Source organism: Erinaceus europaeus, chromosome 17 (genome assembly GCF_950295315.1).
Source record: "Erinaceus europaeus chromosome 17, mEriEur2.1, whole genome shotgun sequence".
Classification (NCBI taxonomy): Eukaryota; Metazoa; Chordata; class Mammalia; order Eulipotyphla; family Erinaceidae; genus Erinaceus; species Erinaceus europaeus.
The window spans coordinates 17,592,260-17,617,005 of NC_080178.1; the positions used below are offsets into that span (position 1 = coordinate 17,592,260).

General features: G+C 41.4%; 2 protein-coding genes across 9 annotated transcripts in view; one reads left to right on the plus strand and one right to left on the minus strand.

The window, feature by feature from the left end:
• The window catches only part of EXT2 (exostosin glycosyltransferase 2), a 221,277-nt gene that overhangs the window by 120,795 nt on the left and 75,736 nt on the right, over positions 1–24,746 (minus strand). The gene's annotated exons all lie outside the window — the stretch shown is intronic.
• On the plus strand, positions 8,064–8,727 carry LOC103110019 (large ribosomal subunit protein eL30-like). The gene has a single exon (XM_007519157.2). The coding sequence runs from the start codon at positions 8,127–8,129 to the stop codon at positions 8,535–8,537; it is 411 nt and encodes a 136-aa protein (XP_007519219.2). The 5' UTR covers positions 8,064–8,126; the 3' UTR covers positions 8,538–8,727.

Below are 24,746 nucleotides of genomic sequence, written 5' to 3' on the forward strand. Positions count from 1 at the left end.
AGTCTGACACAATGCAGCGTATATCACACACAAAAAACCCCTAGAACTATATATAGAGAAAGTAGAGCATTACTCGTGGACATGTGAAGCCAGGGGTCAAACTGCAGTCTCAGGGGTGCAAGACCTGCACTCTACCAGCTGGGTCACTTCTCCACCCTCTAGCTACAGTATCTTACAGACCAGTCTGATGTCTATTTCTTAACTCACAGCTTTAACTCATCTCACCCATAGGAGAAAAAAAAAAAAAAAAGCAAGAAGCTGATTGTTCTGAAAAAAAAAAAAAAAAAAAACAAGAATAACACTAAAGGTTAAATCTCACTGACTAAACAGTAGACAGTCACATGGACATGAAGAAAATGAAAGACCTAGGGTTATAGACTCAACTAAGAGATCATTACCAGCTTGGAATTCATACGACTGATGAGCCATGGTGGGTTCCACATGATAGACCGGAGTAGGTGGAACCATAGCTGGGTCACAAAAGTATCATCTACTGGGGCTCATGTATACCCCCAAATCCCGAGTCACCTAAACCAGCCTCAAAGAAACAGACTGTCTATTTCTGTTAGTCTCTGTATTTTACCTCTCCATGCTTTTTTTTTTTTTAAATATTTTGTTAAACTTTTTAAAAAAAATCTTTGATTTTGGATAAAGGCAGAGAAAAACTGAGAGGGAAGAGTGAGGGGGAAAGAGAGGGAGAGAGAAAGAAAAACACCTGCAGCACTGCTTCACTGCTCATGAAACTCCATCCCCCACCCCCCCCACAGGTGGAGACCAGGGGCTTGAACCTGGGTCCCTGAGCATGGTAACATGTGCACTCTGTCAGGTGAGCCACTGCCCTCTCTGCACCTTTAAGAATTCTGGGGAGTTGGGCAGTAGCACAGCAGGTTAACCTCAGGTGGTACAAAGTGCAAGGACCAGCGTTAAGGATCCCAGTTTGAGTCCCCTAGTTCCCCACCTACAGGGGAGTCTACCTGAAGGTCTGCTTCTCTGGTTGTCTCTCATGACAGTGGCCCATGGCATTATGGTTTTGCGATTTCTGATTATGAACTAACTGCTGGTTTCTCTTAGACAGCTTTGGGGGTGGGTAAGAACTGAAACTTCCATTGAAGACGAGTTCCACTAGAGAGGTTTTGTATCTATTTCTGTGGGTCCCTATCAACACAGGGTTATTTTCAGTGAAGTCTCTCCTCATTTGGTTTATTTGGACCATATGGGTAGAGGGGATTTGGACCACACCATGTGAAGATGGCGTACGCATGTAGTTCTCAACACCAGACACAATACAGACAGGTCTACCTGTCCTTGCTCTTTCACGGAGGATACAGTCTGAGTTTACCGGTCATCACTCAAGAAGCTGCTAGGTCTATTAGATCTGTTAGATCCTCCCATCTGCACAGGTTGTGGGTTGTCAATCCTGCTGCCCTGTCCCCTAGTCCATTCAGTTCCCAGGTAGGAGTTCAAGGCCATCAAACTGCAAAAAAAAAAAAAAGCTCACAGCAAAAGCCCCTCCCTGTGCCTCCCACTACTTCCTAGGATGTCTAGCTTCATTCTTTTTAGAGAAGCAGCAAATATCTTACTTTCATTCTAGTTTAGATGTAGGCTGCAACTAACTGCTTTAGAATACTTCACTTTAGAATACTTTAGAATACTTCACTCAGTCAAGTCCAAGGTCCAATCCCCCACACCGCCATAACCCAAAGCTGAAGAGTGCTCTGGTTAAAAAAAAGAACACCAGGGAGTCGGGTGACAGCACAGTGGGTTAAGCACATGTGGTGAGAAGCACAAGGAATGGTGGAATTCCCAGTTTGGGCCCCCAGCTCGCCACCTGCAGGGGAGTTGCTTCACAAGTGGTGAAGCAGGTCTGCAGGTGTCTATCTTTCTCAACCCCTCTCTGTCTTCCCCTCCTCTCTCCATTTCTCTCTGTCCTATCCAACAACAACAACATCAATAACAACTACTACACTAACTACAACAACAATAAAAAAAGGGGCAACACAAGGGAAAATAAATAAATAAATAAAACATAAAATAAATAAAAAAGAATACTTCACTCAGTATCTTGGCTGTCCAGCTAGAAAGACCATAACAAATCTATCATACAGTCAGTGACAGAAGCTTTTCCCTCCTTAGGTTGTCAATCTATGTGCTGTCGCGTCTTCTATTCGAGGGGTGATGTTTGTGTGTGTAATGAAATCAGCTTTTGTGAAAGTGTGGGCAGTGTGTTATAACAGGCAGAATGATGGGCTAGGAATCTCTGCACTAAACAAGCAACCTTGCTTCTTCAAACTTGCATTTCCTCATTTGTAATACAGGGAAGGGAGCTGAATCTTAAATCTTGCTTTCATCATTTGTAAGCAAAACAAAACAAAACAACAACAACAACAAACACTGTCTAGCTCTTGGTTTTTAAAGACCACAAAGAGAGCTGCCTGGTGGTGGCTCACCTAGCAGAGTACAATGCAAGGACTCATATACAACCCCGTGGTCCCAACTAGTAGGGGGGTAAGTTTCACAAGCAGTAGCATTTCAGATATCTCTCTTTCTCTGTCTCTCACTCAATCTTAAAAAAAAAAAAAAAGAGGCAGCTGGGGACGGTGGAGTCATGCAAGCACCAAGCTCTAGTGTTATCCCTGGTGGAAAAAAAAATTACAAAGGACTTTTAATGAAAGAGAAAATACATAATTAAGTCTACCCCTCCTAAGGAAAAAAAAAAACCTCCTGAAAATTCAATTATCCTCTCCAGAGTGCCAGCTAGTTCTAAAATTTATTTCTCTCTATGATAAGACAGTATCAGTACTTCATTATTACCATTAACAATGCTCTGCTTTTTCTATTGTCACAACACTGACAGAATGCTTCTACCTGGATTGCTTTACTTAACTAGTATAATAACCCAGTGAAATAAGTGTTATTCCCACCTGACAGAAAATAAAGGACTCCAAAGAGGTAAGGTAGGAGGTCAAACTAATAAATGGTCTGGAACTAGGCTTGATTCCAAAAATGTCCTTTTCAAGGACTTAAGATTAATCATTGCTAGTTAGTTCCTAGTTATTACACTGTTCTTTAGAAGTTCTTATGTCCCTAAATCCAGCCCTACAGAGAGAATCGTTGCAAAGACAGATCCAGCCAGCCGCTTCCAGTTACCCAGATCATCACTAAGAGGAAAGAAGGGATGAAACCTTGCAGTTCGGAAATTTCTGAGCTGTTGTTCTCTGAAGGCTCACAGGGTAAACACATCTGAATTCTTCTCCAAAAAGTCCAGTTGTTATTTGAGTTTTAGTTCTGTAATTTTCTTTTCTTTATCTAGTGCTGAAATTCACCTCTGGCTGAATGCCCACCCTTCTTCTCCAAAGCCAAACTACTGTCAAGAAGAGCAGGAAGGTTTGCCACCAATTGCTTTTCAGGTAGTCAAGGAAAAAGTTGACATTTCATCCTCTCTGATTTAGAGAGGAAGCCAATCCTTTACCAGAAGCCTTGCCTGGCTGCAGCTTCCATCTGTGGGATGGACAGAAGCCAGCTCACTGGCCCAACATAAGCCATATCCAAAGAATTTGGAATGAAGGAAGAGTGGGTTCCATACGCTGAGGCTTTTAATAATTCATGAGTTCTATCAGTCTGCAAGTAGTAAACCACACTAAATAGATACGCTTTCACATACTGTTTGATCAGTTAAATGGGAAAATACAATAAAATATGGGCAAAAAATAACACATCATTGATTTTAGTAGTCCATACTTGTTCTAGTAAAACGCATAGGTCAGTTTGGGAATACAGAAGATTTGGATCATTGTTGGAAAATGATCTTGAACATACAATCATCCTCCCTGCCTCTGTAACTTAATATGTGCACTGAAAACACTTCAGAAAGTATGCTGCTATGAAGAAGCTAGTTAACTAATTTTGAGTCAAAAAACAAGGTTGATGGAGAAGCCAGAGACAAAGCCTTCAGGAATGCTACCTCGCGGGGACTTAAACTGTTTTTCCTGCGAGAGGTAAAACAAATATACAACTCAATTGACTGTCCCAGACTTGAAATACTGACAGTCTGAAAGAGGCTCATTCTCTGGTGTCTCCCCACTCCCTCCCCCCATCCCACCTCCACATAGAAATGTATGCTAGCAGCTCAACAGCCATATTACAGAGGTCAGTTCTGGTATGGGGGAAGACCTCTCTGGCTTGGTAAACAGGAACTTGGGATTGATTAAGTTACAGCTCCCGGCGGCAGTCGCGCTCAAAACACCAACACGGTTATAACCAAGAAAGCTAGAGCTTTTGTAGCTCTGAGCTGACAGGAGTGTAACACCGCCATTCAAGTTGACACAAAGTGGAGAGAACAACTCCTACCGTGTAGTCATTTCTAACTCTTAATTTCTCTAGACTTTCAAGAAAGTATATGTTTTGTCTACTGTCTGGTCTGTTTCTTCCTTAAAAAAAAATGGTATGAGCCCACAGGGCAAGAAGAAAAAGGTAGAAGACAACAGTGGACAAGAATTCAACACATTTTTGGGAGGTGAAACAGATGGAGTTTTCTTTTTCCAAAGATTTTTTTGCTGTACAACACATGGAAATATAGGATAAAATTTAACGACAACAACAATAGAAAATCCTTTTGAATATACAGCTGAGCTCACAGGAAGAGGGGAACTGAGGGGGAGCAAAAATAAGGAGACAGCAGTTGGCTGACCATGCATGGCTGGGGGAGGGGCAGAGGTTGCTGCTGCCTTGGTGTGAGGGCTCCGCTTTTAACACCAGTGCAGGAAGGGGGGGGGTGTGTGTGGTTGCGCATTGGAAGGGAGACAACACAAAGCTTGCACATTAAGACTTAGTCCTTGTTGTGGGATGTGGTGTGGAATAGCATAGTGGTTATGCAAAGAGACTTTCATGCCGTAGGCTTCAAAGTCCCAGGTTCAGTCCAAGGTTCAGTCCCTTATACCACCAAGAATCAGAGGTAAACAGTGCTCTGGGCAAAACAAAACAAAATGAAACATTTGTACTTCTTAAATTCTTAAGAGTCCTGCATGTTAGTGAAAAGAAAGTCCCTCCCCCATTCCAGAGAAGCAATCAAAAATATGCATCTTTTATATAGTGAGTTTGAACTAGAGGTGCTTGGGGCTACCCTTCCGGAAGACCTGAGATTTAAACAAACTTGTGTAATATGAAAACCTCCAATTGAGAAGTTAGCATTAAAAAGTGATTTATCCACAATAAGACACTTATATAAGTAACTATCACTTTATAACATGAAGTGGTTCCCAGAAGGATATAGGAAAGCTTTCAAGGGAGGGGATGGATACAAAACTCTGGTAAGTGGAAATTGTGTGTAATTGTACCCCTCTGATCCTATGGTCTTGTCGATATTTTTACTTTATAAATTAAAAAAAAAATCACTTCTAGAGGGATGAGGAGGATAAAGGAAAGGAATAGGGGACTTAGTGGAGAGGAATAATTTGGTGCTGCTCAAACTTATTTTGGGGGTATGTGAAAGTGTACCTCTTTGACAATTTCTGTACTGTACTGTAAACCATTAACTCCCCCACCCCCCAAATAAATCATTTTTTATTTTAAAAAATCACTTCTGGAAAAGTTTTAAAAATGCCTTTTAGTATATGACTATTTCATATTCAATATGACACCTTGTACACTTTCCAAAATAAGCACATGTGATTCCAAAATTCTATCTAGTGCATTCGGAATAAAAAATTGAGGATTTTCCAACATATTTATTTTTATTTAAAATGTTATATTTGAGTGTTAAGGGAAATGTCAATTTTGTCTCTGTATTTACTTTATTATTGGAAGTATTAAAAAATATAGATTTCCTATTGTAAAAATATTAACCAGAGAGATGCTTTGTAAATTTTCCAAATGTAAAATAAATCTTTTCAGTGAAAAACATGAATAATAGAAGGGGTTAAACAGAAAGCTTTGTTCAGTTCTAACAGAATGAAAATATTAGTTTGAGAGATGATAGTCATGAACTAGCCACTCATTGTCAATTTGAGTTTCAATCACTCCATGTTAAATCTATAGAAAAGCTAAAGGATCTACAATAGTTATACGTTTTCAGACTGCTATTAGTCTGTACGACTCATTTGAATTTAACATAGTGAGGTCTATGCATAATGAAATATAAATGCTAACATTATGTCTTTATGTGTGCAAAGGAATTCAGATTTAAATATCTAAAGAATACTGCAAAGTGTCCCTCCACAGTTGTGTCTATAACTCTCTTACGCTTACAATAAAGTGTCAAGTTTCTTGTTTCACCTTTGTCATCAACACAGAGTAAGATCAACCCTTTTTGTACTTTTCTCACAGTGTGATGCAAGAAATTGTTTTAATTTTGTAATTATCTTGAGTATAAGTTTTGGAAATTCTTGGACATTTATATTTAATCCTTTCCCCTCCTCCTCGATAAGGAATATATATGTGTGTGTGTGTGTGTGTGTGTGTGTGTGTGTGTATTCTCTGTTGTTGATTTGTATGTGGTTCTTTTATACTATGAAGTAATATATAACTGATACATGTTGTAAACATGTATAGTTATTTGTATTTCAATTTTATATGGCAAATGATACAATAAACATTAGTTTTCACAATGTAAAAAAAAAAAGTGCTTTATCTCAGAAGTATCTCTGGGGCACCAAGTAGAAGCAAAACAAAACAAGACAAAAAGCAAAGTTTTGGAGAAATATACCATTACACAGGTGACAAAGATTTCCACAGAAAATCTCACTGACGATGAACTCATATTCCAAAATTAAAGAGCATATAATGGAATAGTGCAATGGGCTGTACACAGATGATACAATGAAACCTTAAATTTAACAACTGGGCAACTGGAAAAAAAATAAATGATTTCAAATAATTAAAGATAGAAAGGAACTTAGAAACATACAGAGAAGGAAGAGGGCACAATGAACAGCAAGTGTGTAAAAAAATACCCAGGAAGACAGATTTAAAAATAATTACATAGAATTAGAAATAAGCACTTCTAGAAATAAGCACTGAAATTTAAATTTCAAGGTAAGAGGAGAAAACACATTGGTCACAGCTGAAGAAAGGAGCAAAACAGGGATGCAGTACAGAGAGATAAAATACAGACAGTAAGAGGGGAAAACAAGCTAGAGACATCATGACAGAATGAAAAGAAGCTTAACATGCATAGCAGATTATATGGATCCCTACTTAGGATACAGGATTCCAAAAAGGAAAGATTTGTAAGAATAACAGATATGTGATCTTCAAAGAAAAAAGACTTGAGAAATACCCAGATGGATTAACAATATGAACTCCCAGGTTAGAGAAGAAAAATCATTCCCTAAAGCACTGAAAGGCTGGGAATTAAGAAACCACCATTTGGGAGCCATCTAACAACTGATCCAGATGAGAAATCATTGGACGCTGAAAATTTGTGGGTGAAAGTTTGAGGAGGAACAGCATATATATATACAGTTTGAAAGCATTTTCCCCACAAGATACCTTAAAAGAAAAAAAGGCCTTACATTAGAGAGTCCCAGTGGAAAACTGGTTGAAGTTATCATCACTAGCAATGGGACAAATTAATAACATGTGTTCGCCAATCTGATATATACAAGAACACATTACTTTTTCATATTCCTATCAAAACGCACAACCTGAATGTCAGTAATCTGAAGCATATCATTTGATGCAAAAGCATCAGACACATTTAAGATCAAGGGACAGCAAACAAATAACTAAGATGTTTTCTTAAAAATAGATTCATGGGAGTCAGGCGGTAGCGCAGTGGTTAAGCACAGGCGGCGCAAAGCACAAGGACTGGCGAGAGGATCCCAGTTCAAGCCCCCAGCTCCCCACCTGCAGGGGAGTCGCTTTCATAAGCGGTGTAGCAGGTCTGTAGGTGTCTATCTTTCTCTCCCCCTTTCTGTCTCCCTCTCCTCTCTCCATTTCTCTCTGTCCTATCCAACAACGAAGACATCAATAACAACAATAATAACCACGACAATAAAACAACAAGGGCAAAAACAAAGGGTAAATGAATAAATAAATATTAAATATATATATTCATGGCTTTTTCTTTTTTCCTGCCATCCTGGCGGCTGCTCTTGGTTGGGGGGCCGTCCCGCACTTAAAGCAAGAAGATGGTGGCCGCAAAGAAGATGAAACAGTCGCTGGAGCCGATCATCTCGAGGCTCCAACTGGTGATGAAAAGCAGGAAGTACTTGCTAGGATACAAGCAGACTCTGAAGAGGACCAGACAAGGCAAAGCCAAGCTGGCCATCCTTGCCAACAACTGCCCTGCCTTGAGGAAATCAGAAACTGAGTACTACGCCATGTTGGCCAAAACTGGTGTCTATCACTACAGTCGCAATAATACTGAATTGGGCACAGCATGTGGAAAATACTACAGAGTCTGCACACTGGCCATCATTGGTCCAGGTGATTCTGCTATCATCAGAAACAAGCCAGAACAGACTGGTGAAAAGGGAACCATGCAGGATTTTTCTGTAATAAAGTGTGAAGAGGTTTTTAAAACGTTGTATTTGTTTTAGCTATTTATTATATCTTGATATATTTTTTTCTGAAGATAGGTTAGACAAGACTTTGGGGGAAAATAACAACTGTAACATACTAGTTTCTAGTTGCTTGTAAGATATTTGATTTTTACAATTCCACACTATTGCTTGGTATGTGTATGTGTTTGAGACAAAATTCAATACCTAGTTTTAACTAGTACTGCAATTTACAATTAAGTTTAAGTCCACCAATCTTTGTGGCAAAGAGTATTAAATGACCTGTTTTTCCTTATCACCCCCAATGTATCTATATATTAATGGGGCAGGGGTAGATAGCATAATGGTTATGCCAAAAGTCTCTCATGCCTGATGCTCCAAAGTTCCAGGTTCAACCCGCCACACCATCATAAGCCAGAGCTGATAAGTGATCTGGTAAATACATATATATATATATATATGGGCATAGCATAATAGTTATACAGAAGACTTTCATGCCCAAGGATCTAAAATCCCAGGTTCAATTCTATTAACAGAGCTGAGCAGTATTCTGGTGAATAAAATTAAAATAAGATAGAAAACATCATGGCAAGACAAAGACAGAAACTGCTCCAGATTAAAAAGGTGTTAAAGAGGAGCTAGGGAAAACTCACCATGTAGGATGGTGCCTCCTCACACACAGGAACCCAGGGTCAGCTCACATGACAGGTGCTGTGACTGTGGTGTCTCCCCACCCCCTTCTATTGAAATGGAAAAAAAAAGTGACCTGAAGCAACGAAATAGCACACAAATGAGGCCCCAAAGAGACAGACATGCACACATACACACACACACCCACGATGCTAAATAAATAATGTCAATGTTTCTTTATAATCATTTTGATAACTGTTGTGATTCCACTTAAGAAGCAGTCAGCGGTCAAGGTGCATGCATCATACTGCAACTTCCAAAAGGTCCAGGAGAAAAAAAAAAAATACATACACAAAAGAGAAATAACAGAAATGTGGCAAAATGTGAACATGTAAGGAATAGAGATGAAGAGTGTCCCGAACTCCGCATTAGTTTGGAAACTGTGAGTTGAAAATTTTATGTCAAAACAGAAATCTAAAATTGAAGGGAAAAAAAAGTGAATTTAAAATGTTTAGATCTAATCTAAGCAAGTAAACAAATCAAATCAAAGACAGCTAAAGGAACGTAAAACTAACGAAGCAGAGGTGAGGTGGGGGGAAATCTTAACACTATGACATTAAGAGACTCAGAAATTAGAGCTAGTGCCTCTCCAAGGAGGAATGTCACAGCCTGCTCTCCAGGTTTCTTTCCCTTGCTGCCGCCTTGGGGGGGGGGGGGGAGGGCTTATGCTCTGAAAAAAATGAACCAGGCTCCCTAATCTGAGACACCTAACACCCGACTGAACACAGCAGATCATCTGATCACAAATACAACAGAAGAGGACCCATGTCCTTCCTCTACTCAGCTCCGAAAATAGGTGCAGCCCCAAATGTAGCCATCCTGTCTCTTCGACTCCCAGGGGCAGAAAAGACTAGCATCTGGATCAATGAGCCAATTTAACAGCAACAATCCAGCAACATCAGTATTTGGGCAAACATCTGAGTCCCCCTTCCTGTAACTGCAGTAAAGCTCAGCAGAAGAGAAGCCTTCCTCCCCTGTTCACAGAGCTTCCCCTCTGCTTCCAGGGCCTCACCCTTAAGCAAGGGCAGCTACCAAGAACCATCAACTATTTGAAGAATGTTTTCAATACGAAGGGCAGAAAGGAAAGGACTCGGGGTGGATTTCAAAGGAAACAATGCAAGCAACTAGAGAAAAGTGAACACAAAGCCCACGAGCCTCAAAGCATTTTCGCCATCTAGGTAATGAGTCCCATAAGAAAAGAGAAAATGGGGCCGGGTGGTGGCGCATGGGTTAAGCGCACACAGCATAAAGCACAAGGACCTGTGCAAGGATTCTGACTTGAGCCCCTGGTTCACCACCTGTGTGTGTGTGTGTGTGGGGGGGGGGTCATTTCACAAGTGGTGAGGCAGGTTTGCAGGTGTTTATCTCTTTCTCTCCCTCTCCCTATCTTCCCCTCCCTCTCAATTTCACTCTGTGAATTTAAAAAAAAAAGCTCTGCTATCAAGAAAAAAAGAAAGAAAGAAATCAGACAAAAAAAACAAAACAGAAAAAGTCTTTAAAATGTATGTGCGTGTCCAGCATTTTAAGGTTCAAATTCGTACCCAGTGAATAAAAAAAAAAAGAAAAAAAAAAACTCAAAAGCATACCACCATAAAATTTCAGAACACAGAACTTTCCAAACAGTTAAAAACGCATCATAAAAGATCAGAAATTAGAATAACTTGTTTTTTTTTTTAAAAAAAAAACATTATCAAGCAATGCTCTCAACCCTTGAAAAAGCCCATCTCAACAGAACTCTACACTAACCTAATATTAATCAAAAGTGAGACGGAATAAACAGTTTTTTCAGACATGCAAGTAACAGAGTAACAGAAAAATGACCACCCAGTGCTCCCTTTCTTGGGAAGTTATTGGATTAGAAACAATGAATTCAATAAAGGAGACAGAAGAAGGCGATTCTCAGAATCTTGGTGAAATGATAATTCAGGATGACCCCTGCATAAGAGATTGTGAGGTTTAGAGAGCAATAATCCAGACTGAAGCTGGGGGCGGAGGGCAGGACAGAGGCAGGCTAGTGGCAAGCACTATAGTTTACTGGGGTCTGATGACTTTCTCTACTCTTGTGTTGGAGAATTCAGTAAACCTTAGTGATAGGAACATGGAAGGCTAAGAAAGGGGGATAGATGTGGTAGCAATGAACTTCCTGGAAAATAAACAAGTTTCAGAAGAAAGGAAAGAATGACAGTCTGGGATATGGCACAGTGGATGAAGCACTGGCCTCTCAAGCATACGGTACCAAGTTCAATCCCAGCATTGGATGTGCCAGAGTGACATCTCTCCCTCCCCCTCCCCCTCCCCCCCCATCAGAAATTGTAAAGAGGGGCTTTGTGGTGGTAGACCTGGTTGAGTGCACATGTTACAGTACACAAGGACCCAGGTTCAAGCCCTTGGTTCCCATCTGCAGGGAGAAAGCTTTGCGAGTGGGGAAGCAGGGCTGCAGGTGTGTCTCTGCCTCTCTTCCTCCCTATCACCCCTCCCCTCTAAATTTCTGACTGTTTCTATCCAATAAATAAAGATAATAATAAGAGAAATTATAAAGAGATTTTTTGTTTTTGTTTTCTTATTTTTCTTCCTTCTTTTTTTAAAATTTCTTATTTATAAAAAGGAAACACTGACAAAACCATAGGATAAGAGGGGTATAGCTTCACACAGTTCCCACCACCAGACCTCCGTATACAATCCCCTCCACTGATAGCTTTCCTATTCTTTAACCCTCTGGGAGTATGGACCCAAGGTCATTTTGAGATGCAGTAGGTTGACGGTCTGGTTTCTGTAATTGCTTCCCCACTGAACATGGGCGTTGACAGGTCAATCCATACTCCCAGCCTGTCTCTCTCTTTCCCTAGTGGGGAGGGGCTCTGGGGCAGCAAAGTTCCAGGGCACATTGGTGGGGTTGTCTGTCCAGGGAAGTCTGGTAGCATCCTGCTAGCATCTGGAACCTGGTGGCTGAAAAGAGAGTTAACATACAAAGCCAAACAAATTGTTGACCAATCATGGACCTAAAGGCTGGAATAGTGCAGATGAAGTGTTGGGGGGGGGGGGTCCCTCCATTTTGTAGATAGCTAGTAGGCATATTTTAGTTATGTTTCAAAGGTCCTGTAGCTATACTAGTGTTTTTTTTGTTCTGTTTTGTTTTTTTTCCTGAGCCTGAAATCTGATATGCAGGTGGATCCTATTTATTGTCTGGAGAGATGATGTCATGGCTGGAAAAAGGACCAGAAAGCTGGATCAGGGAAGAGAGTATGGGAAAGGGGTATAAATATTGTTGACTGTAAACCCCATTGATTTGATGTGATCTGGGGCCCATAATCAGCTTAGGAGCCTGTGTGACCTCTACATTCCTCTAGATCTGAGCTCACATTCTGTGGTCATGAGTAGGAACATTCCAAGCTGCCCCAGTATCGACCCATCTTCCTCAGGTGTAGCATAGAGTATGCTGTCCATCCTCCGAACATTCTCTACCATTATTGATCCAAGTTGAGGGCAAGATCCTATGGGGGCCCCACAAAGGGGTCTATTTTGTTGTTTCTGATAGAAATGACTGGTAACAATGGAGAGAGGGATTTATTTGAGTTCTAGACCCATCAAGTCTGTTTATAAAGAGATTTTAAAATAAAGACAAACAATGACTTAATGGCTTATTGTTTAGTTAAGCTGAAAACCATTTTTCTATTGCCCTGGTAATGCATAAAGCCAACAGTACTTTAATGAAAGATGATAATAGAGACCTGCTGGTAAGATGGGAGAGAAAAACATGCAGAGAAAAAAAGAGAGAACAAGAGAAAAAGCATTAACTAAAAAGAAATAAAAAGGAAATGTCTATAACTCCAAAGTAGATAGCACGTAATATAAGCACTTTATGGGGAGTTAAAAGATCAACATCAAAGGAAGCCTAGAGGAGTTGAAAGTAAACGCCCCTTGGAACAGGGATTAACTTCTGTAATATGCCTTATTTTACTTTAATTTTTAGATCAAATATGGGCTCAGCTGTACTATTTTTAAAACAAAAATATAGATGAGTTTTTTTTTAAAATGGACCAAAATTAAGAATAAACTCTAGTGAGATTAATGGATTTTTTTTTTTTTTTAATCTGCAGCTACAACAGTAGAATAAAATGGTAACCTGGGAAGTGAAGCCTTGGACTCTGGAGCACAGGGTCCTGAGTTCAATCCCTAGAATCACATATGACATACCTTTTTTTCTTTTTAAAGATAGATGTGAGATAGTAACATGGTTTTGTAAAACTTTCATGCCTGAAGCTCTCAAGTCCCAGGTTCAATCCCCCACACTGACATAAGCCAGAGCTGAGCAGTGCTCTGGTTGCTTTCTTTCCCTCTCTATCTGTCTTTCAAAATAAATTAAAAAGTAAGCAGAAAGTTTAAAAGAATCATTATTAATCAGGAGGCATATAACTAGGGCAGAATGTTAGAAATGGAGGCAGAATTCATTATGTTGATGTGGTAATAATACCCAACACTATATTTTCCTGGTAAATTTAATTATTTTGACATATCTCCAGGGAGGATCACTGTGGAGAAGCAATTACAGAAGCCAGACCTTCCACCTTCTGCACCCCATAATGATCCTGGGTCCATACTCCCAGAGGGATAAAGGAACAGGAAAGCTATCAAGGGAGGGAATGGAATACGAAATTCTGGTGGTGGGGATTGTGTGGAATTATACCCCTCTTATCCTATGGTCTTGTCAATATTTCCATTTTATAAATAAAAATTTTTTAAAAGTTGGTCTGCCACCCCATCATCTGGAGCCCTAGTTAGGGAATCTATGGAGTCCCACATAGATAGGATGAGCCTAGACCTCTAGTAGAGCCCTCTCTCCATCAGCACTGGTCACTTCCACCAGGAATGCCATCTTAAGTCCTCTCGTGGGCCACTCCAGGGACTTAGCCTCCCTTTAAAGTAGCAGTGGTAGGAACTGCCCCACCCTCTAAAGGGAGGCTGGGTTATCCTATCCTAACGCTCGAGGAAGACTGTTCCTGAAATGAGTGCAGCCTAGAATGTTCCCAGCTGTGACCATGAACTGCGAGCTCAGACTGACAGAGACTCAGAGGTTACACAGACTCCTGTGCTAAATGTGAATATATATGGGCCCTGGGTCAGGTTCATGGGATTATTCATAAATTTTCTGAGTTTGGGAGCTACTCTCTGCCCTAATTCAAGTTTCTAGTCTTTTTCTCAACTCTGACACCATCTTCTCAGACAATACTTTTGTCCACCTCCATGGTAGTTATCAAACTCAAGCAAAAACCACAAAAATCATGGGCCCCTAGGAACATATATAATTAATAATAGACTATAATAGATTTCCTTACTTCTTTCCACTCTTAAGATCCCTATTCTCATCTGCTCTATTCCTACTTTTTGGTTCTTGTTCATTAACCATTTTGTCCTGCTTTATATCTTTATATCACCTTTCAGCCACCAATTTACAAATGCTATTATGATTTCATGCTTACTTCCCTGGGCAAATGACTTTAGCAATGTGTCCTGGAATCTCATCTCTCCACAACCCTATCCCACTAGGGAAAGACAGAAGCAGGCCAGGGCTATAGATCGATCTGCCAATGTCCATGTCCAGTGGAGAAGCAATTACAGAAGCCAGAACTCCCACCTTCTGCACCCACCCCAAAAATAATTTTGATCCATACTCCCAGAGGGGGAAAATGATAGGGAAGATGACCAGAGGGCTCTGAACTCCAATTCCATCAGGACTGAGAGAGAGAGGTGGGAAAAAGGACATTCAGACATAGTAATAGGTGTAGGTGTGATTTAGAAAGGAAGAGAAGGCAGGACCATACAAAAATGAGCAAATATGCATAAGTATAAACAGATAGTAACAGAAATAATAGTCAGCCCATAAATGCAACCTTAGGAGAGTTATTATAGCTTCCACTGGAGGAAATGGGGATTCAGAACTCTGGTGGTAGGAATGGTGCAGAATTATACCCCTGCTATCTTATAATTTTGTAAATTATTATTAAGTCACTAATAAAACTAAAAAAAAAAAAAAGAAGAAGAAGAGAGCACAAAAAGTGAAAGATAAGAATTCCAGACAGTTGAAACATAGGGAAAAAAAAGTCAGGTAGTAGATTAAACCCAGATATATTCATAGTTACATTACTTTAAGCAAATTGTACATCCCAATTAATTAAATTATAACAATCTTTATACTTTTTTCATAAGGATGGGGTGATGGAGAAGGTTCAGAGAACCATTTCACTTTTTGTTTTTATATAATTGCTACTAGGATAAAAGCAGCAGCTCAGTGTCTCAGCTCATGACAAATCCCCTGCGCTGACCCTGGATGCCCAGCTGCCTATTTCACTTTAATGATGTTCTAGATTCCATTTTTGTTTGTTTGTGTCTTCTTGTTTTTTAGGCAGTTCTAGGGAATGAACCTAGGACCATCAATGTGCAAGCCATGCATTTTATTACTGAGTCAACTCCATTGCCCTCAAACTGAAATAAAACATTACATTCTACTTACAGAAGAGGCACATTAAATATTAAATTACCAAAAGTTAGAAGGAAAATGATTCAGGGAGTCGGGCGGTAGCACAGCGAGTTGAGCACAAGGGGTGCAAAGTTCAAGGACTGGCATAAAGATCCCGGTTCAAGCCCCCGGCTCTCCACCTACATGGGAGTCCTTCACAGGCGGTAAAGCAGGTCTGCAGGTGTCTGTCTTTCTCTCCCTCTCTCTGTCTTCCCCTCCTCTCTCCATTTCTCTCTGTCCTATATAACAATGACAACATCAACAACAACAATAATAAAAACTACAACAACAATAAAGAACAAGGGCAACAAAAGGGGAAATATATGAATAAATATAAAAAAAAGAAAATGGGGAGTCGGGCTGTAGCGCAGCGGGTTAAGTGCAGGTGGCGTAAAGGACAAGGACCGGCATAAGGATCCCAGTTCGAACCCGGCTCCCCACCTGCAGGGGAGTCGCTTCACAGGCGGTGAAGCAGGTCTGCAGGTGTCTATCTTTCTCTCCTCCTCTCTCCATTTCTCTCTGTCCTATCCAACAACGACAACAACAATAATAACTACAACAATAAAACAAGGGCAACAAAAGGGAATACATAAATAAAATATTTAAAAAAAGAAAATGATTCCAAAATTTCATACCATGTGAATATCAAAAGTGCATCCAGTTTGACTGTTTACACTCTACTAAATAGACTTGAAGTTATATTTCTAGAAATAGAGAAATCTCATAAGCAAGCATGTAAGTAGCCACCCATAAAGATTTTAAAGTTCTGAATTTACCCTGGGGCTAGGTGATGGTGCACTTGATTGAGTGCACATGTTACCATGTACAGGGACCCAGGTTCAAGCTCTCAGTCTACCTGCAGGGGGAAAGCTTCGTGAGTAGTGAAGCAGTGTTGCAGGTTTCTCTGTTTCTTTCCCTCTCTATCATCCCCCCCTTTTCTTAATTTCTGGCTGTCTCTGTCCATTAAATAAATAGAGACAATATTTTTTTTAATTCTGAAGTCATTCTTACAAATAAATATAATAATGTAAACACAGTGAACAGAAATTGTAATAAAATAATAATTTTTAAAAAGTCGATCTGGGAATTGCAGTGGAACTGCAAATTCACTACATGAAAATTAAAAAAAAAAAGAAAAGAAAAGAAGCCACTTATAGATTCGTTCTAATGCAAAGGCCAAGACCACTCGAGGAAAGGCTAGGGATTCAGGAGATGTGCAACTGTGAGTCTATAAATGTGACACCTCTGAAAAGCACAACTTCAAACGTTTAAACTTACTGAAAACTGAAGCTGAAAATTTTAAATTCCATACATACTTTAGTCATATCTGGGCAGAGGGAGGAGGGAGGAGCAGGAGCCAAGCAGGCCTCCTGAGGTGCAGGGGAGCCTCTCAAATTCCAGTGAAGCCTCTGCAACCTGGAAGTTAAAGGGCACTGGGCTGGCTTAAACAGACTATTGACCTGGGATTTTTTTCAACTTCCAGTTCTGCTTCATGCATCTGAGCTGGCATTTCTTCAGCCTACGGGGTGATTTATTGCTTGTTACTGTTTATAGCTGGGTGATATTTTCAGCTGCCTGGTTACAACCTTCATGAAAGAGGGCTGCTGTCTGGACATCTGAGTACCGGGAGCCATGAGTTTTTCGTCTAGTTGAAACAGATGTAGTGTGAACCCCACCTCTGGATGCTCCTGGATCCTACCATGAGGGGCCTGAAAAGAGGAACCAGAGGGGAAAGAAGGAGTGTCTTCTCCAGCCAGTGAGTAAAGGGAAAGCAGATGAGTTGATCCCATGCTCATGTCAAAGTGTGGTTCCTGGACCTGCAGCCCTAACACCACTTGGAACTTGCTAGAAATGCAACCACTCATTCACTTTCTAACAAAGTCCCAAAACCTAGATATACACCAGTTTCTGTGAGAGAGAGCATATCTTCACACGTATCTATAAACTACTGCAAAATATATACCTGAAAGCAGAAGTACACTAGAGTTTGCAGTGAGTACCTCCCTAACACTTCCTCTCCACTATTCCAAGCTTTGGGTCCATGATTGCTCAACAATTTGTTTGGCTTCATATGTTAACTCTTTTTTCAGTCACCAAGTTCCAGATGCCATCAGGATGCTGGCCAGGCTTCCCTGGATTGAAGACCCCACCAATGTGTCCTAGAGCTCAGCTTCCCCAGAAACACACCCTACTAGGGAAAGAGAGAGGCAGACTGGGAGTATGGACTGACCAGTCAATGCCCATGTTCAGCAGGGAAGCAATTACAGAAGCCAGACCTTCTACCTTCTGCACCCCACAATGACCCTGGGTCCATGCTCCCAGAGGGATGGAGAATGGGAAAGCTATCAGGGGAGGGGGTGGGATATGGAGATTGGGTGGTGGGAATTGTGTGGAGTTGTACCCCTCCTACCCTATGGTTTTGTTAATTAATCCTTTCTTAAATAAAAATAAAAAAAAAAGAAATGCAACCACTCAGACACCAGTCCCCTTTTCAATAATAAAAGTGGGGTGAAGTGACAGCACTCTGGGTTTCAGTGTGTGTTTTAGGAGATTCTGGTGTAGACTGAAGTGGGAGAGCCAGTTCCCAGAATTTAGCAGGTTACAACAAACTCTGCCACTTCTACCCCACAAGCCTGATAGCAGAGCCTCATGGTGATAGTTGCAATATTCCAATTTTCTCTCTTTCTAAGATATTTATTTATGAAAAAAGGGGAAAGGGAAAAAGAGACCCAGAGCATCAGTGCTAGGGATTGAACTTGGGACCTCCTGTTCGAGAGTTCAATACTTTAAACAGTGTACCACTCTTTTTTTTTTTTTCAGTTCATTTATTTATTCCCTTTTGTTGCCCTTGTTTTATTGTTGTAGTTATTATTGTTGTTGTTATTGATGTAGTTGTTGCTGGATAGGACAGAGAGAAATGGAGAAAGGAGGGGAAGACAGAGAGGGGAAGAGAAAGATGGATACCTGCAGACCTGCTTCACTGCTTGTGAAGCAGCTCCCCAGCAGGTGGCGAGCGGTGGGGGCTCAAACTGAAGTCCTTGTGTTTCAAGCCACATGTGCTTAACCTGCAGCGCTACCGCCTGACTCCCGCCACTTCTCTATCTTCAAAAACCAGACTAGGGGAGTCGGGCAGTAGCACAGTGGGTTAAACACACTGGCACGAAGCATAAGGATCCCTGTTCAAGCCCCTGGCTCCCCACCTGCAGGGGAGTCGCTTCACAGGCGGTGAAGCAGGTCTGCAGGTGTCTATCTTTTTCTCCCCCTCTGTCTTCCCCTCCTCTCTCCATTTCTCTCTGTTCTACCTAACAACGACAACATCAATAACAACAACTACAACAACTATTAAAAAAAAAAAAGGGCAACAAAAAGGGAAAATTAAAAAAAAAAACAGACTAGGCAGAGGTTTACAGAAGTTCAGGCAAGTACATAGTTCTCATCTGAGATAATGTCCACTCTGGCTGGACTTCATGGGACCAATTCCTCCTTCTTTTGCTGGATACCAGAATCCACTTTTAGCCACGCCCACAGTCGACTCATCAATATCTGTCAGTGGTGATGGGACACTTACCATCTCCCCCTTTCTGTCCTAGGTCTGGTGTGGTTGATGAAGAAAACAAATCTGAGGGATCTTTGTGCCTGTTACCTAGAGAATGAATTAAAGAACATATCTAGCGGCTGGTCAAAAAGACTGGGTATGTAAGATTAGGACATATTGATAAAGAGGGTGCAAGCTTTCAAATCCAGTTGTAGAAAGACAACAGGGGAGAATATCCCACTCTATAACATAACATTAGGATTAATTTACATTTCTTTAGAAAAAAAAAAAGATCATAGAGAGAATACGGTTTTGGGTTTGAATGCTAAAAAGCCAGTAACGTGACAGTGATGGTTCTCCAGCCCCAAACCCTGATACTCTGGCTCACTTCAGTCTCTGTCCCCTCCTGCAAGAGCTCATATCTGGCACAGAACCAGGCCAGACCCAGATGTCTAGAAGAGGTCTGCCAAGGGGCAAGAGCAGAAGTGACACTCGTGCTGGAAGGAATGCAGGTGCGGAGCATTTGGCGAGATGATAAGACTTCGTAGATATTTGCAAAGAGGGGAGACGAGTGAAAACAGTGAGACTGAAAAGGTAGTAAAATATAGGCAGTCTTGACATGAGGAACTAAGAAAATTAATGACAGAACCATGAACTCAGGGTCCTCTCAGGAAAAAGAAAGGAAGAATGAGAAATTGCTTCTAAACAGAAGACTCAAACCAAAATGAGTTGATCTCTCCGAACCAGACAAATATGCCACGTTAAAGTTATGCTCAAGGGACTGAGGAGATAGCACCATGACACTGGGAGAAGCGTGTTCTCTCTCTCTCTCTCTCCATCTAAAATTAATAATAATAATAGAAGTCAGCCCAAGAGCAGTGGAACTGCTTGAATATAAGGTCCCACCATAGCAAAAATGAATGAATGAATGAGCAAATGTACAAGCAAATGGCAAAGCATTTGGTGACAAGAACACTTAGCTTCAGTATAACCAACTCTGTCTTCATAATCCACATATATATATATATATATATATATATATATATATATATATGCAGTATCTAGTCATACTAGAACTTTTTCTCACTTTTTTGAAAGATTCATTTATGAATTAATATGAGAGAGGCAGACAGACAGAGAGAGAGGACAAGAACCAGGACCTGAGTCTGGCACATACAATGCCAGGGTTCGAACTCAGGATCTCAGGCTTGAGGGTCCAATGCTTTATCCAATGTGCCACCTCCTGGACCACAGAACTTTCTCTTCTCATATCTTCCTGTCCAGGCTAAGCACACTTAGTGCATATCCTTGGGGGGAAAGAAATAGAGCACCCCTTGATTTATTAACCAAGACCTACCCTGCCTCTACCTCAAGTTGTCAGATATTATAAATTTGATGGAATCTTGGGGGGGTGGGGGACAACAGTTCTCTTGCAGGTTAAACTCACAGCAATCACATCTAGCATGAGTTAAATATTTCTGAACAGGAAGGGAAACCTAACTATTAATAAATCAGCTCTACTCTAGCCTCCTGTCAGTTGCTTCCACAGAAGATGCAGAAATGTGCAGCCCAAAGCCTTAAATCAGAGCTCTCACCACCTGAGCTCCTAGATATGGGAACCACTAAGTTACGCAAAAAGGACGATATCAGAAAGCCATAAGGGGAATAAACAAACAAAAAAACAAGAAAATATATTTTGCAGTTTCCTATTCGCATATTATTCATAGCACATACCATTCATGATTTTTGTACTTATGTTCTTTCCCAAAGTGATCCAAACTGGTCTAGTACTTTGGCCATTTCATTTATTCCTTAATTAAAACTTTAACATCTATTTCATTTGCTGTTTTTCTCCTAGCCTATACCCTTACTGAAGAGAGCCAAAAGCCCAACCAACAGTTCCTAGTAAACTCTCCTTAGGTAAATGTGCAGAATAAAGTTCTACCACTCCCACATTTTCTGGCTGAATCTTGAGTGCCCCGTGTGTATGCCTTCTCCTGCAGAGAAACAGATGTGGTCTTCTTTGTCCCAGGCTTGTAGCAGATGCTTGGAAAAGTGGAAATACTTCATGCCCAGAGGAGGCCCAGTGGCTCCCATAAATTTCCACAAGCAACTCAAGAGAACTTGCAGGTAGAAGCTCTGGGTGCTTACTTGTTTACACAGCTTTCAGGTTACAGATCCTTAGACAAATTGTTCTCATTGGGAGTCTCACTGCATGTACTCTGCAGGCTCTCCTCACCTTCCCAACTGAGTGGGGGCCAAATAAAATAATGGACGTCAACACGTCAACATTGCTGTATGAGTGAGCTCTGGATGGCTCAAGGCCTAGCTTCCAATCTTCCAGGTTCTCTCCCTCCTGCCTTCTCTTGCACATTAAGGACAGCCTGGCTGGGTTAAATTGTACTTGGTATGAAGTGGGATGTCAAGAAAACACCAAAATTCCCTTGTGATGCTTAAAATTTACAGGAAATGGGGGGCTGGGCAATAGCACACTGGGTTAAGTGTGCGAAGCGCAAGGACCAGTGCAAGGATGCCTGCTCTCCATCTGCAAGGAGGTTGCTTCACAAGTGGTGAAGCAGGTTTGCAGGGGTCTTTCTCTTCCCCTCTCTGTCTTCCCCTCCTGCCTCGATTTCTCTCTGTCCTATCCAACAACAACAGCAACAACGACAATGGGGAAAAAATGGCTGCCAGGAGCACTGGATTTGTAGTGTAGGCACCGAGCCAGAGTGACAACCCTGGAGGCATAACTAACTAACTAACTAAATAAATAAATAAATAAATAACAGGAAATGGCCATTTTGTGCCTCTTACATGACAGGAAAGAAGCACAGATAATAGGCTCTAAGAGTTATGAGAAAAGATGATTTCTAGGATGGGGGAGGGGGTCGAAGCAACTTGCATGGAGAAGAGGATCTATGAGCAGATCATGGAGATTTGGTGTCAAATGCTGGACAGTTGGAGGTGAAGGTAAAGAATGGCACCTCAGCGTCAGGTGTGGAATGTCAACCCTTCACCCTCATTACTTGGGTGAGACCTTTCCTTTCACAGGATTCTCTAATTCCATTCTAGGAGGTTCACTTCCTAACAAAGTCCTCAAACCTAGATATAGACCAGGTTCCATAAGATAAAGCATATGGTCACATGTATCCATAAATTAGGGCAAAATATATACCTGAAAGCAAAAGTACACAATAGTCTGTAATGAGTCAGTATCAAGTTCATAATGAAACAGTTTCTGCTTAGACTTAGATACCCTCTTCACCTACTTCCTATTACAGTTCTCTCACTCACTCCAAAGCTAACCTCATCAAAGCAAGGACTGCAAAAGTTGAATAAGGGCAAGAGACTGGCATACTTTAATGACAACTTTTTTTTTTCCTCCAGGGCTATTGCTAGGGCTCGGTGCCTGCACCATGAATCCACTGCTCCTGGAGACCATTTTTTCCCCTTTTGTTGCCCTTGTTGTTTTATCATTGTTGTGGTTATTATTATTGTTGTTGTTGTTGCTATTGTTGGATAGGACAGAGAGGAATCAAGAGAGGAGGGGAGACAGAGAGTGAGAGAGAAAAGACACCTACAGACCTGCTTCACTGCCTGTGAAGTGACTTCCCTACAGGTGGGGAGCCAGGGGCTCGAACTAGGAACCTTACACTGGTTCTTGCGCTTAGTCACTATGAGGCCACCCCAAAAGCTGGGGCCCTATTTGGGGAGCCAAACAGACATGATGGGCCTAGACCTCGAATAAATCCCTCTCTCCATTGTTACCAGTTACTTCTATCAGCAGCAACACAACAGACCCCTTTGTGGGCCTTATAGGACCTTGCCCTCAACTTTTTTTTTTTTTTTAATTTATTTTCCCTTTTGTTGCCCTTGTTTTCTATTGTTGTTGTTATTGATGTCATTGTTGTTGAATGGGACAGAGAGAAATGGAGAGAGATGGGGAAGACAAAGAAGGGGAGAGACAGACACCTGCAGACCTGCTTCACCGCCTGTGAAGCGACTCTCCTGCAGGTGGGGAGCCGGGGGCTCGAACCGCGATCCTTACGCCGGTCCCTGCGCTTTGCGCCACGTGCGCTTAACCCGCTGCGCCACCGCCCGACTCCCGCCCTCAACTTGGATCAACAATGGTAGAGAATGTTCCATCCTCCGAAGGAAGGCTGGGCAATATGCTCTATGCTACACCTGAGGAAGATGGGTCCTGATATTGGGGCAGCTTGGAACGTTCCTACTTATGACCACAGAATGTGAGCTCAGATCTACAGGGATGCAGAGGTCACATAAGCTCCTAAGCTGAATATGGGCCCCAGATCACATCAAACTAACGGGGTTTACAATCAACAATATTTATACACCTTTCCCATATTTGGGAGCTACTCTCTTCCCTGATCCAGCTTTCTGGTCCTTCTTCCAGCCATGACATCACCTCCCCCCCACACCCGACAATAATTAGGATCCACCTGCATATCAGATTTCAGGCTCAGGCAAAAACAAACAAACAAACCAGTATAGCCACAGGCCCTTTGGAATATAACTAAAATATGCCTACTAGCTATCTATAAAACAGAGACCCCTCCCCACAACTCTTCATCTGCACTATTCCCGCCTTTAGGTCCATGATTGGTCAACAATTTGTTTGGCTTTGTATGTTAACTCTCTTTTCAGCCACCGGGTTCCAGATGCTAGCATGATGCTGACCAGACTTCCCTGGACAGACAACCCCACCAATGTGTCTTAGAGCTCTGCTTCCACAGAGCCCTTCCCCACTAGGGAAAGAGAAAGACAGGCTGGGAGTATGGATCGACCTGTCAACATCCATGTTTAGCGTGGAAGCAATTATAGAAGCCAGACCTCCCACCTTCTGCACCCTGTAATGATTCTGGGTCCATACTCCCAGAGGGTTAAAGAATAGGAAAGCTGTCAGGGGAGGGGATGGGATACGGAGTTCTGGTGGTGGGAACTGTGTGGAGTTGTACCCCTCTTATCCTATAGTTTAGTCAATGTTTCCTTTTTAAGAATAAAAAGAAAAGAAAGAAAAAGAATGGCATCTCAGAGGCCAGGTAATGGTATACCTGGCTAAACACAAATGCTACAATGCACAGAGACCTGGGTTCAAGGCCCTAGCTCCCACCTTTGTGTGTGGGGGGTACTTCATGAATTGTGAAGCATTGTTGCATCTCTCCATTTCTATCTCCTTCTCCCCCTTAATTTCCCTTTATCTCTATCCAATAAATCAATTAAATTAATTCAACACTTAGAAAGGCATCTCCGTGAAAGGACCACCAGTCACAAAGGCACAGAGCAAGCCAAGTGTAGACAGAGCACACACAAGAAGCAGATGCACAGGGAGTTCTGACAGGAATACTCACATTTCACCTGGAAAATTCACACATGTAAGATTTCTAAGCAGGTAGGTAAACATTCAAATATTCAGGGCTAGGGAAGGCTTGGAAAATTGCAATATATAAAAATGGCATTGGTGGAACTAGAAAGCACATCTCTTGGAAGAGTA